Source organism: Scophthalmus maximus, chromosome 12, assembly GCF_022379125.1.
Source record: "Scophthalmus maximus strain ysfricsl-2021 chromosome 12, ASM2237912v1, whole genome shotgun sequence".
NCBI classification, from domain to species: Eukaryota; Metazoa; Chordata; class Actinopteri; order Pleuronectiformes; family Scophthalmidae; genus Scophthalmus; species Scophthalmus maximus.
In genome coordinates this window covers 4000911-4017835 of record NC_061526.1, presented here as the reverse complement: position 1 = coordinate 4017835, position 16925 = coordinate 4000911, and the positions used below count along the sequence as shown (strand labels likewise).

At 44.9% G+C, this 16925-nt stretch overlaps 1 protein-coding gene across 6 annotated transcripts in view; it reads right to left on the bottom strand.

The window, feature by feature from the left end:
* rgs12a (regulator of G protein signaling 12a) overlaps positions 1-16925 on the bottom strand; it is a 36381-nt gene that overhangs the window by 6090 nt on the left and 13366 nt on the right. For 4 of the 6 annotated variants that reach the window (XM_035648990.2, XM_047335953.1, XM_047335952.1 and 1 more), the window contains 14 exons: positions 8770-8791; positions 6929-7098; positions 6105-6197; positions 5452-5595; positions 4702-4884; positions 4441-4591; positions 3808-3905; positions 3390-3575; positions 2942-3015; positions 2727-2853; positions 2134-2230; positions 1818-1876; positions 1210-1321; positions 404-967 (listed from right to left, as the gene is read on the bottom strand). In XM_035648990.2, the coding sequence (XP_035504883.2) occupies positions 404-967; positions 1210-1321; positions 1818-1876; positions 2134-2230; positions 2727-2853; positions 2942-3015; positions 3390-3575; positions 3808-3905; positions 4441-4591; positions 4702-4884; positions 5452-5595; positions 6105-6197; positions 6929-7098; positions 8770-8791 (2080 nt within the window). Of the gene's footprint in view, positions 1-403; positions 968-1209; positions 1322-1817; positions 1877-2133; positions 2231-2726; positions 2854-2941; positions 3016-3389; positions 3576-3807; positions 3906-4440; positions 4592-4701; positions 4885-5451; positions 5596-6104; positions 6198-6928; positions 7099-8769; positions 8792-13076; positions 13199-14669; positions 14855-16925 lie in introns of those variants that run through there. The other 2 variants (XM_047335954.1, XM_047335955.1) reach the window with 2 other exon arrangements.

Sequence of the window (16925 nt, the reverse complement as noted above, 5' to 3'; positions counted from 1 at the left end):
ATCAGCGTTCTCATGCACCCAAACCTACAAAATGAATTCTAATCTGGAATAAACTAATTCCAGTCATATAAATTCCCCAGGCAACTTGTGCCTGGGGAAGTAAACGCTACTCGACAAAATATACACATCACTATTTACACGGTGATCGGAGTGTAATTATGATCAATCGAACGCACACACATGCTTTGCTATGTTTGATTTAAACAAATCAGTTTTAAAGGATTGGCAAACTGAGAGAGAGTCAATATCAATTTGTCATTAAAGTGCATCAGGGTCAGTGTAGAGGGAGTTTGATCAGGGAGGTGGTCGGACGGGTCGAGACCACCGGAGGGGGCGCACACATGCACGTACAACACACACGCAAACACACGGAGAGCACTGGTTTATTACACTGTAGAAATACCTGAAGTGGACTTTCCCTCTCCACCTGCATCTTGAGACTGGGAGCAGGGTGGTGGCGGGGTGAAGTTGGCTGCGGGCAGGCTGCTGTCGAAGGATGGCATTGGGGATGGTGACTGGGGAAGCAATGTGCTGTTGGGGCTGCTAATGTGGCCCTCACCCACGAGTGTCAGGTCAGCATGGGAGTCCTCCTCCACGGTGCGGAGGCTTGGCCGGGTGTCTGAGGGCCGGGGGATGGGGGACAGGTGGGTGCCGAAAGTAGGGTGGCGGGGAGGGGGCAGCAGGCACCGCCTGGTTCCGGAGTGTCCGTTGGCACTGGTGCTGAGCGAGGAGTCGAGGCTCTCCGAACGGAGACTGGAGGTGAGGGCCCCCCGCGAAGAGACGCTGTTTTCTCTACCCGGCCTTAGTGAGTCAGGAGTGGAGCAGGCCAAGTCAGAGGAGAGGGAGCAGGAGGAGGCAGGCGGGCTCAGACGCAGGAAGTCAGGAAGCACCAGGTCCTCTTTGCGCAGGAGTCCGCGCTGGTCGTTGGCTCGGGCGCTCTGTGCCCGGCTCAGCAGCTCAAAGAATTCTGCAACACAGATCGAACAAGGGGTTCCGACTTAAAAACTTTCCAAAGAGGTGGACGCCTTGAAGAAAAAGGATTAATTGGGTTTAACATGCAGCGTAGCAGCCTCACACCGGACAGAGAAAATAACCCTGAAGAGAAGCCAAAGATATCAGTAACTCCTGAGGCAAAGCAAAGCTAAGAAATCCACCACAAGTTAAAAAAAAAGAGAGAAAGGGAGAGAGAGAAGGAAAAGGGGGGTTTACCTTCAGCTTCATCTATATTAATCTTTTTCTGTTTTCTCTTTTCCCCTGGGAGTGCTGAGTCTGGTCCACTTGCTCTCACAGAAAAGTCCTTTGGTGCTGACCTCTCATCTCCCTGCAGATGCAACAATAACAATGCACTCTGTTAGGAGATGGAGGGATGGGGGGGAGGGGGGGTCACGAGGGGGAAGGCTTAGCATGAGCTGCCGAGCACCCTACTGAGCCGAGAGTCCAGATTTACTGAGACATTCATACATCGACGAGACCACTCAGTCTGGTGTCTCTGCGTCTCTACTGACCTGGCCAGCATCTACGCCGGGTGATCTAACTACATACGGTGAAATAACTCAAGCATGAAGAAATATGAGTGAGTGAGTGGGTCAGCCACAGGCAGCGTTAGGTCAAAGAATAAAAAAAATTAAAAAACAGGAAATAAACACCAACAGGTGGCTTAGCATCGGCGACATGTTAATAAGGATGAGTGTTGGCGGCTACGGAGTGATACCGAATGTGGCAGAAGCAGCATAGCAATAGAAAAGGAACAAAACACCACATCTGGACGCCTTAGCACAAAAACGCTGAATGAGGCTAAAGTTGCCGTGAGAACTTACTGTTGCAGAAAAACTCCGAGGAGGAGGGTGGCCTTTCAGAGAGGAGGACTTGGATTTGTCTGTTTGGAAGAGAGAGAGTTATAAATGAAAAAGGAATCAGGTTGAGAAACAAAGTGGGTGAGAGAGAGAGAGAGCGGAGGAGAGGACACTTAAAATATAAGAGATGTGTTTTGCAAAAGCTGAATGAGCTCATCAATAGAATACAAGAGGTGGATGTGATTTATAATATACTTCTGAAAGTTCTCTTTTTTGTCTGCTTGTAATATCTGGTTATTAAATATTGTCATGCAATGTAGTCCAAATAAGATCTTCTGACCTTTCCCTGCCACTGGGTCGATTCGCTCCAACACGACCCGCAGGCCGTCCAAACTGGATATGGGGGCACCCAGATCCAAAGGCTCAGTTTCTCCGCTCTGAAACAAAACACGATTGATGCGTTCAGCAGGTTAGTAATTTCACCTGTTTTTGCAGAATTCAAGCTGTGTTGCTATTTATTACATAGTTGCATATGGTTGTTTTCTGAGGGCGGGGGCATCTTTGCTTAATTTATGAACTGTGCTTCAGCTCTGTTCTACTGCATAATACAGTTATAATGCCTGGAAACCCACAGGACTAAAATAAATCATCTGGTGGGGGTTTAGGGGAGGAGTAAAGAGTCGGCATGTTTGAGGAGTGTCGTCATTCTTAATTATAGCCCCGGTTCTCCATCTTCAGAGGCTGGACTGAGTCACAGAACTAACCACCGTGTAGAGATGGAAAAGGATGCGGTCTCTTCCCTCCCCTAACCATGATCCTCCACCCTGTGGCACTGTCACACACTTGAGCTGGCTGCACTCTGGACACACACACACAGGAGCTTCAAACCCACAAAGGCATTGTAGCCAAAGAGGGGGGGGGACGACGACTTACTATTTTGGCCACAAGCTCGCTGAGGTGGAGGCCATATTTAGCCACCACGGGACGCAGGACCTCAGTGACTGGTTTGGTGGGTTTGGCTTTCAGGCCCACGGAGCGGTTAATGGGTACCAGGTCCAACCTACGAGCAGAAGAAGTGCAAAAAGTAAATATCACAGCATCGACAGAAAAAAAGTTGTTTCATTCAAAGTTTGATTGATTGTTCCCACCTGAACAAGGTCCGCTTCTCCAGCCTCAGGTCTCGTGAGCTGAGGGTCACACAGTCTTGGTCCAACACCAAAGGCTATGGGGGGGTATAAAATTGCACATTAACAAAATAAATCCCCAGTAACAAACCCAGAAAACTTCATATTGTAACATCTTCATAGAGTAACTGAAAGACAAATTCTGTAAATCCACTTAAATCTTGTGTTCTGTTCAATTCACGTCAGATTTTTTTCAGTTAAATTCGAACAATGACTCCTCACAAAATACGGCAGGTTTACATGTTGAGTGCAGTCATGCCGTATTTACCAAAAGTTAGGATTGTAATAAACAGAGAGCAGAGTCAATTAGTTCAAGAGGACCTTGCAGCACTACTCTGATTTCATATCTATTAGCAACAGATGTTCTCGGCATTTGTAAGTAATTTGGTGGCAAAATGTCCGCCTCCCTCACCTTTTCCCCTCCCACCAGGAAGAGGTCGACGGCTGCGATGTTGACGCTGATGCTGTGGCAGAGATCTTGGAGGACTTCCCGAATGGAGGCGCCATGCCGAAGGCTGATAGAGGAGCAGGAACCGTTGGGCAGAATCACGCTGCAAAGTTTGGGGGAGCGTTCCCAGACTGAGTGGCGATTATCAGACTATGGAGAGAAAAAAAAGAAAGAAAGATTCAAAGCGTTATGTGGAAGAGTCAAGGTTTTAAGAGTAGAGTTTTCAGAGTTTTTCCTTTCCGCTCAGATTTATTCCTTCTATAAACAAAAATGAGTGGGCTGACAAGTGAAAAAAGAAATAAACAGCTCTGGCCTGTAATGATGACTACACCAGACACCGGGCTCTGAGTTGCCATGGTGATTCTGTCCAGAGGAATCTTACCTCAATCTTGCCGGCAGAGCAGGAAGTGGCCATCTCCAGACTGGTACCGGACGACAAGGAGCCCTGGGACTCTCTCCGCCCGTTACTGCCCCAGTAGTCTGCACAGATCATTTAAAAAATACATAACAGAGGATGAGCTGATGCGGATAGAAATTAATAGCACACTATTCACTTTTAATGACACAAACTGTACATGACACCAAAACAGCATGAATAATAACAACGTTTTTTCCACCCACAAAATCTTGGCAGGAAAGAAGGCATATGTTTATGTTTTTATATTGCACACCTGTGTGATGAATTGTGTTTAATAATATAAGCTTCAGGAGGATGTTGCCAAACCAACAAAACCAGAAATGACCATAATTAATGTTTTTCGCAAATAAAAAAGAATCTTGAAGATGACATTTTAGTCGATTGCAGCCTTTAAAATAAGTGTGTGTGTGTGGTTGTGTGTGTGTGTGTGTGCGTGCGAGTGCGTGTAAAACATTGATTAGTGCAGGGCGGCTGTGTTTCCTCATGCCTCCCCCTGCGTGTAACTCATGACAACCCTGAAGCTGGCAGCGATTTGATGTATTGTTAAAGGACACTTTAAGTTTGTGTGTTGCCCAAGACGCGTAATGAATTCCTCACCGAGATTAATGTCTCCAATGTCCTTCTTCTTTGGACCCTTTCCGAAGCTCCTGTTGCGGGACCATGAGAAGAAGATGCCGCGTTTCTTGTCAGCGCTTTCATCTCTGCCTTCTTCGTTCAGTGACCTACCCGACCTCTGCTTCCTGACCTCCTGTGAGATGGAAGACAAAGAGTTTGTACTTCACCTTCCACAGTGAACTGATGATCACCCGTACATTTTCATCACTAATCCTTTTAAAGCAGTTGAGTCTCTAGTGGCACCTTTTTCGGAGTGGAGAGGGCGGAGCGGTCAGAGCTGGCGCTGTGTTTGGACGGTGCGGGACTGCATGGGATCTGGTAAGGGTCCGGCAGGGGCTGACCATCCACCTCAGCACGCATACACTCCTTGTAAAGGGAGGACTTGAGGAACCGCGAATAGCTGTCGAACTTCATAAGGTTGAAGATCTGAGGACGTGGTGAAAGAGGAAAGAGGGTTAGCGAAAGTGAGAAGAAGGAAATGAGAGGAAGAAAAAAGGCAGGAGGGGTCAAGGGTATGAAAATGAAACAGACAGAAACAAGCGAGAGGAAACTACCAGTGTTAACATATGGTTACAGCTCTTGTTATGACAGGTGTCTTAACAGCTACCGTTTTTATCATGCTCTGTGTGCAAGATGAAAATATACAGATCTCTTACTGCACGTCTACGTGTCAGTGCGTACAGTATGCTCTAGATTCTCTGTGGGTGTTTAATGCCAGTTTGTGTTTATCTCTCTGCTAAAGCCTCAGAGCCCTTTTGTAAACAAACCCAGATGGCCACCAAAACACCCAATATGCTTGTGCAACCCCCCCCCCAACATTACAGAAGGTCTCCTGATAGTACTGTTGAGATAAAAGTCTTGATCTACGTCTTCCATGTGGAATAAATCAATGATTTAAAATAAAAGACGTATCACAAAGTGTATTGGAATAACTACGGTAACACCAAGATGGTATGTCAGTATTACAACTCAACTCTGCGTGTCTGTTTTTACCTGTAGCTGCTGGGTCTTGAACATGTCGGGCCGCGGGGAGGTGAGGACGTCATCGGCCAACTGGGCTTGGCTGTCAATGTTGACCGGCATGGTGGCCTTGCTGGAAAGGAAGCTGTTGTAGATCTCTCCCGCTCTCTGGGACAGCTGCGGGGAAGAGGGTCAGTGATGAAAGTTCTGTTGCCATGTTGTGTCTTATTTGTTTTATTTCCCACACAGTTGGACCCTTTGTTTTGGGCCCCATAAGTGGCAATATTACTGTGCCTAAAGCACAAATGTGATCACAAGATAAATATAAGGGACCAGAGATTACAAATGGGATAGTCAAAAATATATATTTTTTAACAGATGTGTATCTGTATTATTCCTCTCATCATCCTTTTTTTTCCTTATTCAAATGAAATAACTTTTCCGGAGAGCCCGTTTGTGAGAATGCAAATGTTTGGCAATGTTGCACCAGACAGTTTTTCACAACCATTCCTGCCAGCCCCCATGTAAAATATCCTGTAAACGTCAGAGTGAGTCCATGTTAGAATCCAGGAGGGCAAAAGGCAAAATCTTCCCGTTTAGTGTGAACGCATTTAACTCTACTTTAAGCCATAGTAAACAAAGCACAGAGCCCCGGCTGCATGTGTAGCTGCATACTGTGGACTTACCTGCTTCTTATCAGCTGCAGGGACATGACTGAAGTATTCGCAGGCCTGCCAGAACAAGATATTCTCCTCACTGAATTCTTTCTTGAGAAATTCCTGTGGAAACACACAAAAGTTTCTCTGTGAACTCAAAGTGCCGATCGTTTTGTCGTCCTCCCAGAAACTGCTGCTGTGGCCGAAGGCCGCCAGCGAGGAAAGACTTTTATTTTCATGTCATGCTGTGACCAAAATTGGTGCGAGTGTGGGCGCAGGATGGTGTGGGCAAGTGTGGCTCTGATCAGTGCTGAGGGAAGGTGAGGAGCGAGGTGGTTCTGGGACGCCAGAACTTAATGCTGAGCGTTCTGAAGGTGTTGCAGACTAAATTCAAACACAAATCTTTTATGTGGGAGGTATGGGAACGCAGAAAAGATGCCTGTATTCACAAATTACTGGTTCTGAACTTGAACCTATTCCAAATACATACAAACCTACAAAACACCCTGCAAAATTAAAAGATTTTATGGAGGAAGGTGGGTTAACATGACAAAACATCTACTGTAGCGTTGTGTTCAAAAGCAGCCTTTAATTGCAGCACAAGTACGAGTATTTTTGTTCATGAAGATGGTTTTGCTTCCAACATATTTGATTTGACTTTTCTACTCCGATATCACTCAATGAATCAAAAGTGTACAGTAAGACACAGAATCAAGAAGCAGAATTAGCAGACCACCCACTTTTACTCTTTACATCTGAATTCTGAAGAAACTTCACAGCAGCTGTTTTACGACTGCGCTTTTGTTCGGGAGGGATTTCAATCGACCGGAGAAACTCTCAGTTTCTCAGCTTACCGAGAAGTAGCGCACGCCCACCGGATCCTGGAGGAGACGCTCGAAGCAGGCAGCCCAGCTGGCCACGCGCTGCTCTGGAACCCCTCGGTGGCTGCCCGCTCCTGGAAGACTGCCATTGCTATTCAGGCTGCTTTGGCTGCAGCATCCCTGCAACTGGACTCCGCTGTAGTCTGCAGGGGAGGGAGGGTGACGCAAAGCTTAGAGAGCTCCAACGTGAAAGGGGTATTTCCAGCCAAAGGGGGACTATCGGCCTCTTGGACCTTGTAAAAACATTTGCATTTAGTGTTTTCCTTTATTTTAACCTTTAATTTCACCAATCTTGTTTATAAATCAGAATTTTAGAGAAGGTAATTTGTAGTAATGCTATAAATAAGCTCTAACATATTCCCCCTAGACCTTGTTAAAGACACAATTTAAATGAAACATCTTCAAATAAGATTTAGGCAGATAAAACAATATATATATATATATATAATTCGATAATTCTTGTGCTAATGTCACTAGCTCTAGAGGGAAGGTGTGCAGCACAGGGTTAATAGAGCGGCTCGCGTCCCACATGGAGCAAAAAAGCAGATGCCACTCAGGTGATAAAAAGAGGATCAAGCAGCGTGCAGCACAAAGAGGGAGAAGAATAAAAGAAGACGGGGAGCAGACACCGCTGACTAAAGGGAGACAAGGAGGGAGATTGGGCGAGGATCCGTGGGCTGGGGGTCAACTAAAGTGGGGGGCTGCGCGGTACCTGATATCATGGCAGCAGATGGCCACTTAAGGACTGTGGGCCGACGGGAGTGAGGAGCGTAAAGTAAAAAACAAAAGAACAACAACAACAAAAGGATCACAGTGAATTTGGTTGCCGATGAAACAGTAGCTGGTGTCGTGCTGTGGAGAGTTTAACGGTTGGCATTGGCAACTGGTATTGACAGACTTTATCTCTGCTGTAAAGAACAGAAATTCACTGACAAGCCTTTAGTGAGTTTGTCCAGATTGTGACTAGTGTGGCCTCTACGTGACCTTCCAAAGTTCACTTCATCCTGCGTTCTCGGCATTTAGTCCGTTAGTACATTAGACGTCTCATCAAAACGTTAAGTATGACAATCTGAGCAACAGCTAATTCTCCTTTTCACGATAACAACACAGGCCGAATGGACGATCTCCCTCCCCCGTGTCACTTGGGAGTTCCTGTCTAGAGTTTGCTGGCGGCCAATTTGTTTGGATTTTGTGGTTTTTAATGTATTAGGGACTGAGGCGTGTTTACCACATTGTGTGCAGCTCAGTTAATGAGATGGCCTTAGACGGCAAACAGTCCCGCATATCTGATTCATCCACGGGGGAAAGGAGCGGAGCGGCGCTCGGCTCCGCAGCCTCGGTCAGCCTGGTTAGAGAATGTTGTTAAAGCTGCAATGAAAGCGAGGACCAGACAGCACGCGCGCTAGTGCCGACTGTGACCCGAACTCGGGCTCGACAAACATCCTTTGTTAATGAGGCATGCTGCCTAAAGTGAGCACATCATCCTCACTGTAAGTCATTTTTATGGACCATTTAATTGTGCAACTATAAAGTCCTCTGTTGAAGGTGGAGCAGAAAATGAGAAACAAAGATGCAGACACTGGTGAGAAAAAAAACTATAAGCTAGATGAGTTTGAAAAAAATGTTAGTGTGTTAATAAAAAGAAATTATTCGGGGGGAAAGCTTTAAAATCTATCTAACAAACCATTTTTAGTTCAGTTTTTAGATCACGCTTAGTCCATAGCTTTGGTTTCTTTCTCCCCTGCTTTTAACACCCAAATTTTCCTGTTTTTAGATGGGGTTTTTTTTTGTAGAAGAGAAGGAATGGTACTCACCGCCATCTGAAGAAGCAGCAGACTGAAAGAGAACAAAGAGAGACATGAGTGAGAGGCTGCTCTCATGACCTCTTGTGCTGAGACAAGCCACTGAAGACTGAGCTGATAGCAGCGTCTCTCCAGACATCTGACCAGCGGCTCTGAGGTGTGTGTGCCTTTGTGGTTTGTTTGTGAGCGTGTGAGTGTGAGCGTGTGTGCTACTGGGACACATTCATTTGTAAGTGGGTGGACCCCTGCCCGCTACCACACACAGCTGTTCACACCTCCACACCGGGACCCACCCCTCATTCTATATTATCCTCACACGCTCACTCATTTGGGCCTGAATGTGGTGCATTCCTGCAGGCTGTGGTCACAAAGATCCAAGCTCATCAAGGCAGGGCTACTTGAGTGGCCATCACTGGCTGTGACGCTCCTCTTTTCACTTGCTAATACAGGGAGCGAGTTGCTTTATGCGAGTGTAGATGTTCCCCTGAATGAAAGGCAGGCAGCACAAGAACCCCTGGCGAGCGAGGAAATCTCACAGTGTGTGACAACTTTCTATAACTGGGTGTGATTACAGCCAAAGGATTATGTTCAATAAAACGCCACGTCTGATCTCACGATGGCTCCACAAATGTTTACTCGCGATTCTTCAGCTGGCAATCACGACTTCAGCGTTTGGGCTTCGGCGGAACCCTATTTTTGGTGAGGCTAATAAAGAGAGATTTAATGCCTAATCTGTTAAGCTGCTATCGCAAATACATTTAAAAAGCAGAGGAGGATGTGAGAGGCGCATCTTAGGGCTTGGTCCAAGAACAGTTCAAAAAAAGAAAAATCTGTGCGTCGGAGGATTCATCTGAAAAAGGGGGAGAGTATTTCCAGGAGTGGGCTGCGACTTCAAAGTGTGATTATTCGAGGCTGATAATACAACTAAACAAGACAGTGAGCTCTGTTGCGAGCAGCGCAGACAGTCCGTGCCTTGTTGCATATTGTTGGATTATAGAGCTGCGAAAAAAAAGTGAAACATCAGGATTAGGGCTGCAACTAATGATTATTTTTCATTATCAGTAAAATCTGTTGATTATTTTCTCGACTTATCAATCAGTTGTTTGGTCCAGAAAATGTCAGAAAATACGTTGATCGTGTTTCCCAAACCCCAAGATGATGTTTCGTTTTGTCCACGAAGAATCATTCACATATAAGAAGCTGAAATCAGAGAATTGTGACTTTTTTTTCTACATAAAAACAACTCGATCCGATTGATCGATTATCAAAATAGTTGATTATCGATTGACTGTTGCAGCTCTAATCAGGATGTTATCAGACATTATCCATGTTATAGTTTCTGATTGACTGTGAGGTTTCAGCTTGACCGATCAGCCCGAGAACAAGTCCAGACGTACAGTGGACCGGCCTGTTCCAGTGGCCCTCTGAAGCCAGGGGCTGCAGTCGCCGTCATGCGCACTGACGTGACTCTTTGTTCCGTTTCGGGAGTGACCACATGTAAAAGCTCTATCAGACGTAGGCCGCGGAACCACTAATTGTCCGCCACAGTCTCTTTACAACTCGGGGCCCGCTTCCATACAGTGAACACCCAAACGGCAGCCCCCTCTGTGGTGGTGGCACTCTAATCATGGGTGGGTCGGACGAAGACCAATGTGAAGCTGAAACAGAGGAGAGAGAGAGAGAGAGAGAGAGAGAGAGAGAGAGAGAGAGAGAGAGAAAACCCACTCCATCTGTCTGGATCTAAAAAAAGCTAAACCTCTAACCTTAAATATATGGAGTGTTACGACTGTGGTTCGTTTTACAGGACGCGACAGACATCGTGCACACGTGTGACGTACATTTGAAGGCTGAAACTTTGAAAACACAAATTTTTATATTCACTATCGCCAACGCTTCAGGAGCTGATGCTCCTTTCAAAGTTTACTTATGAGAGAGATCCTTAACTTCTCAGTTGATAAAAATCCCTTAGGGGTGGAACTCCCATTGAAAGGAAGAGTGGGAGTTTTACGATAAATCTGAATGAACGCTCTCCTGACGCGCACAAGTTATGTCATTTCTCGTGTCATGAGAGAATTATGTCTATGACAAACATGCCATGAGTTTTGTCAGCATGCTGAGCCAGTCTGAATGAATGTAATGTTGCAAAACCCCACTATCTAAGCAAGTGTCATATAATTCATCACAAAATTATACTTGTACATCCATTTATGGACGTATGTGCTCGGTGCTGTTTGATATATAGTCATGTTCCGATACAAGGGGAGTTTCTGATTTTAATTTCTACGCTTTTTTTTCACTTGGAAAGCACTTTGTGCTTAAGCTTGAAAAGTGCAATATAAATATATAAAATAGAATGTATTATAATTATTATTTATTCAAATTTAATTCAAATTCAGCTGTTTATTTCCATTACTATAAGGCCTTTAACCAGGCCTTTGCTTACTCTATAAAGTGGACATGGGTACCTTGAAAGGCGCTATGTGAATCCAAGTTATTATTATTACATGACAGGAAATTGTGTGAAAAATATGCCCCTTGCATGTGCCCAGAGCAACAGTCAACACTGAACTGTGGCCGATTTAGTTTATCTAGGGATAATGTAAAAAATGAAACCCTCACATTTGAGAGGCTGGAAAACAGAGGTGTTTGGCTGTTTAGCTTGATAAATGACCTAAATGATAAATCATTGTTTCTTAATAATCTCCAGATAATAGATAATCAACTGATTGACTAATTGTGCTTTTCTCAAATACAGTCACATGTGTGTCACAGGTGTGTGTATGTTTGTATGCATGAGGCAGCAGGGGTCAGGCCCCAAACACACACACACACACACACACACACACACACACACACACACACACACGTTTTTCAAGTCGTTATTGCTTCCCCTACAATGAGGCTGGAGTAATGACCCAGGGACACCCAGCACCTCTTGTCCATCCACACCCTTCCTCTATCGACACCTCTGGTGATAGTCTGCTCCACTGTGGGTGGCTCCGCGGTGCCACTGGTCCCCTTTGATCCCTTTCACGGGAGGAGAGGTTGCAAATGTTCCAATCTCACAGTTGGAATCGCTCTGAAAGCTGCACACGTTCCGTCTGTTATCAACCAAACGGACAAACCCCACAACTCAGGTCACAGAGTTAGTTCCCTGGCTGGGAAGAGAGCAGGATTTGGCTCTCTCTCTCGGTTGGAAAATGCTCCTCCAGCTCCGCTGTGGTGCAGCCCCCACGCCGCACAGTCTGGTATCTCGAGACACCACATGCCGAAGGAACGCAGATGATCACACCGACAGATTTGTGTGTGCAATCTGAAGTGATACATCACGACTGAAACACTAATTCATCGGTGTTGAGTCCAGGGTTGTAGTCCCCCGTTCGATTTGATTGGTTGGTTGGCCGATGTGCTCCTGCCCCACCAAACCACCCGCGTTTTCACTTTTCACAACTTTGAACTCAGCCAACCTAATGGAGACTGCTAGGTCTAACATATTGAATGCATTTACTGAACCTTTGCTCTGTGTCACTTCCATACTAAGATGATTCCATGTTAAAAAATGTCGGAGGTATTTTGCTAAAACCGATGACCAATAGGTCAAAGGGCAGCTCAACAACCAACACGTGGCATCAACTAAAAAAACAGCAAGATAGCTTTTCTGTGTTGGGATTCTCCTTCAACACTGTGCTTAACTCATACATATGTTTTAATTTGTTTGGTTTAATTATTTAATATTCTGCAAATACTAGCTTTTTATGTTTAGTCATAATTGATTTAGGCTAACAAGGCTACCAGGCAGAGTGCACTCACTGCACGGTGGCTGATTTAGTTTATCTAGGGATAATGCACAGATTTCTTTCCCCCCACAACAAATTCTTTGGTTGGAGAGTAGTTACAGTTTAGTTGACAGCTGCCCCAGAAAAAATCTTTTGAAAGATGAACAGTTACTGTGGCTCAGGAACACCTCTCAGGAGAGTGAGTTTCTAATGTTTTAAAAGTCAGTTATTTCATCTTTTGGGCTTGTATAGACACGATGTCCCTGCCTACGAAATCTGGGTTGCAAGGCACCCTGTTCAACACTTTGCCACATAGAATAAAAAAAAACAAAAGTCAAGAGTCAAGGCTGATTCAAGCACCCCGCAAACCAACAGCCGCGAGTCCCCGCCGCTCCAAACAGCTGTTCTGAGTGGCAGAGAGAGAGAGATGAGCGGACAAAGAGGGAAATTAATGAGAAAAGCAGCTGACTTTACAAAAGGAGTGTCCCCGCTTCATACAAAGGAAGACTGGGATGCTAAGTCGGCAAACCGCAGTTTACTTACAGTGCCGAAGTTCCAGGTCCTCTTGAAGGAAAGTCTCTTTTTGAGACTCATTGTTCTAGTCTGCTACACCAGCAACACACAGACCGAATATGCGTGTGTGTGTGTGTGTGTGCGAATGCATACCTGAACATTCCCCACCCAAAACTCAGAAAACCATGTCTGTACAAGTCAGAGAGAGGGAAAGAGAAGGAGGGAGGGAGGGAGGGAGGGAGAGAAGCTGAAATTTGACAAGGTGCTGGACAGAAAGGAAAAAGAGGAGGAGGAGGAGGAAGGTGGGGGTCCGAAGGAGGAAAGAAAAATTCCCTTACTCTGCAGCTGTTGCCATGGCAACCAACCCGACAATACATATAGCTTGTGCCACAGTGGCATGAAGGAATCAGATGAATCCCCCCCTCCCCCCAATTCCCACAAAAACACACACTCGCTATGTCAAAACCACACCGGCCTTCCCCCTCTCTTTTGTTTCCAGCCGGGGCCACTCTCCCCCTCTCTTTCTCTTTTCTTGATCGAGAGAAACTGCTCAGTCAGTTTAAAATTGAAACCAGATGGATTTTGTTTAATCAAAATAAAAGTTTGGTCGGCTATAAGCTGAACTTCATTGAGCTTCATTAACCACCGTCGCAGAGCCCCGTTCTCGGGCCCCCAAACAGTAATTGTGCCAATTGGTGTTTTCTGCTAGCAATTTAGTTCATGTACTAGAAAAGGAAAATTGTTGGGTTTTTTATTTTAATTCTGGCATCATTTCTCGTCTCCACTGCACTTCTGCGCCTCCACATATCTTACAAATCTCTCTGCTGACTGTATTTCGAGAAACTATTATTCTTGAAGCATGGGTGGTTCATTTTCCGCGGTTTCCCAGTGGCAAGCGAGCTTGTGCTTTTTGACTTAATTTTTTTCCATACATAATGGATGTGATACAGCGTTTATTAACGGACCACTTTTTCATGGTAGATTTCTCCTGTGTAATTAGATTTTTACATGGTCTACGTCTGTGGAATTTGTATCTTTGTCATATTTGCACGTCTGGTGTGGGGGGGGGCAACAGCGGATGACAGGCTAACGCCCTCAGGAGCGGTGTGTGTTCATGTATCTCAACACACAGGAAGGAACGAGCAAAATGGTCTCAATATACTTCAAATGCACTACGATATAATAATAATAATACAGTGAGTTTACTGGCACTGAAATGTTCAAATGCAGATGGATAGCAATGCAAACTTTCCTCTAAGGCCATCATGTGTTGCACCTGATTGAACATACTTGAACTGAACGCCTACATCGCGTTACACGATGTGACGCAACAGAAACCAGCAGTGAGAGAAATAAAAACCCAGTGAGATTGAGCGATGGACATAAAAAAAGAAAAAGACTAAATGAATCATGAAGAAAATCCTGTTGATGGTGGTGAGAAGATAATGTGTTTGTATATTTTGTCATTGTCATTTCGGAAGTATAACTATCGGCTATCATTATCTCATGCAAAATAATACTTTAAGAAAAGTGTAGTATGTCGATTGTTTTTAAGTTTTGCGTCTGATTCATGAAGCTGTTGCATTTAAACAACAGTAAAAAAAAAATGTATACCCTGCTTACTTTCACAACGTGATCCAGGTCCACTTTCAATCCACTATTGGATTCCAGGTCCACTTTTAGTAGCCGATCCATCAGTTTGATGGCTTATCAGATGCCAAAAACACTGCACAACCCATTCTCATTATACCACAAGGGAGAATTTTTTAAATCGTCATGATGGCAAGCGTTTGCTTTTTGTCGCAGTGATCTGCAGGTAAAAAGTTTGGTTTTCGTGTTTCAAGCTCGCATCCAATTGGCCAACACAATGTGTTGCCATGCCAGATTACATCAAAGGCATTGCAGCAAAAGATGACTTTTTCTTTTTTTCTTTTTTCTCAATGGAGCAGTCTTATTGGGATGAATTAGATAATTGCATGTTCCCTACAGGGCTAAAGTTGGTCTGAACATAGAAGATCCAGTGGCCACCTCATATAATGCAAAAGAAGGACCAAAAGAAAGTAAAATAATCTGTCTTCATTGTTAGAATCATTGCTACTCATAGCGGGGAAAATTAAAACTAAGTGCGGACAAAGAAAGATGGTCAATTTAAATTGACCATAGCTTTCAAAGTCAAGGTTTGATTTTCATCCCAGAGCATGTTGTATCATGTGCTATTAGTACAAATTGCAAATCATAAAAAAAAACACAACATGTGCTATGGAGATAATTATATAGTGTATACTTTATGCAATAATACAGAACTGCAACACAGGGAAGAATGTGTACGCTTTCATGTGCAGATAAAATCTGTCACGCAGTAATTAGAAGCTCTTCACGGTACTGGGCTGAGTCATCCATAACTGTGGTCACAATAATCACAGAACACAGAGTGGCTGACTTCAGCCCGTCGGCTCTGCTTCTGCCCTTTGACACCCCCGAAGCAGAGTGTGGCCGTGCAGCAAGGTGAGCACATCTATAGGCAAAGCATGTCGGGACTTTTCGGAACAAAAAAGTCCCGACAAAAACGCCTCAAGGAAAAAGCATTTATCCGTTGCTCGCTCCAGTGTTGCTGACGGAAGAAATGGGAGTGTGTTGCATTCACGTGAGCTCTGGACCTTCGCTTGATTCAATCAATTTGGGAAAAACATTCCTACATGGGCGACGCGGGGACAATGAGCGCTGCTTGTCACAAGACCTAACTAATTGCATGTCGAGTTCGCCAAAAGGCAATCTTGACCGAGGACGGGAAAATAATCTGGACCTGCCATCTGCGGCAGACGACCAAGCATTCCCCTGAAAATAACATCAAGAAGGAGCTCTGCATGGACGCAACTTCCTTCTGAGGGAGGGAGGGAGAGGGTGCGGCGACTGATAAGATGGGAGAGACATTTCTTTCCCAACCAAGCAAAGGAGTCTGGGAGACAGAAGGAGAGAGGGGACTGATTTACGAAAATTTACAAAACTCCTCCGGCAATGGCGCAGTGAGGATAGTGTGTAGACAGACAACGGACGACCTTGTGTTTGATTTCTGGTGGTTAAGAAGTGGAATCCAGTGTTTTTGTTGAGGGAAATCTTGTTTGTCACCACAAATTTGCCACATCACAGTAACGAGGATCTGATGAGGTCAGCATGCTTATGTGATGCTAAGGGACCGGGGAATGATAAACAACACGAGCACAATTAACGCCCCCCTTTGCTGTGTGCATTATGTCCTGGGATGCTCTACATTGATTCCTCTCAGACGGCGACATATTTTCAGGATTTGTGCTCATCACAAGTCTCTATTCACAAATTCCAATTTTTGTCACGAGAGCCTCAGAAATGATGCCAGTGATATAATTCCACTTTTACGTTTCACATCGGCACTAATATTGAAGTCAAGTGAAATCTAGAAAATGTTCTTATTTTTGTTTTTTAGTACAAGGGGCATGTGATGCTGGTGAAAACTGCTCAGATCATCCGTGGCTGGAATATGACACTACATACAATGTTAGTGTTGCAACAAGGGGTTTGGTTTTGCAGACATGGACATAGCATAGCAGTTACTACAAAAAGTAACGTGTTCCTTTCAGAACTTTTCCAAACAAGCAGAGCAGTAGATACTGGGGGTTAAACAAGCCTCCTTTGAATCTCTTTCTCACAGTCAAATGTGGCCCTGGGGTTAACATCCATCTTGGATGATCTGATCACAAGCGGAACGCTCTGGGCCAGTTCACACCTGTGTCTCCATTCACCACGTGTGATCTGATCTCACACCCCCACCCCCCGCGTTAACATGCAAATAAACACGGATCACGTCTGACCGAGTGGTGTTGTTTTTAGCCGGTCTGAGTATGA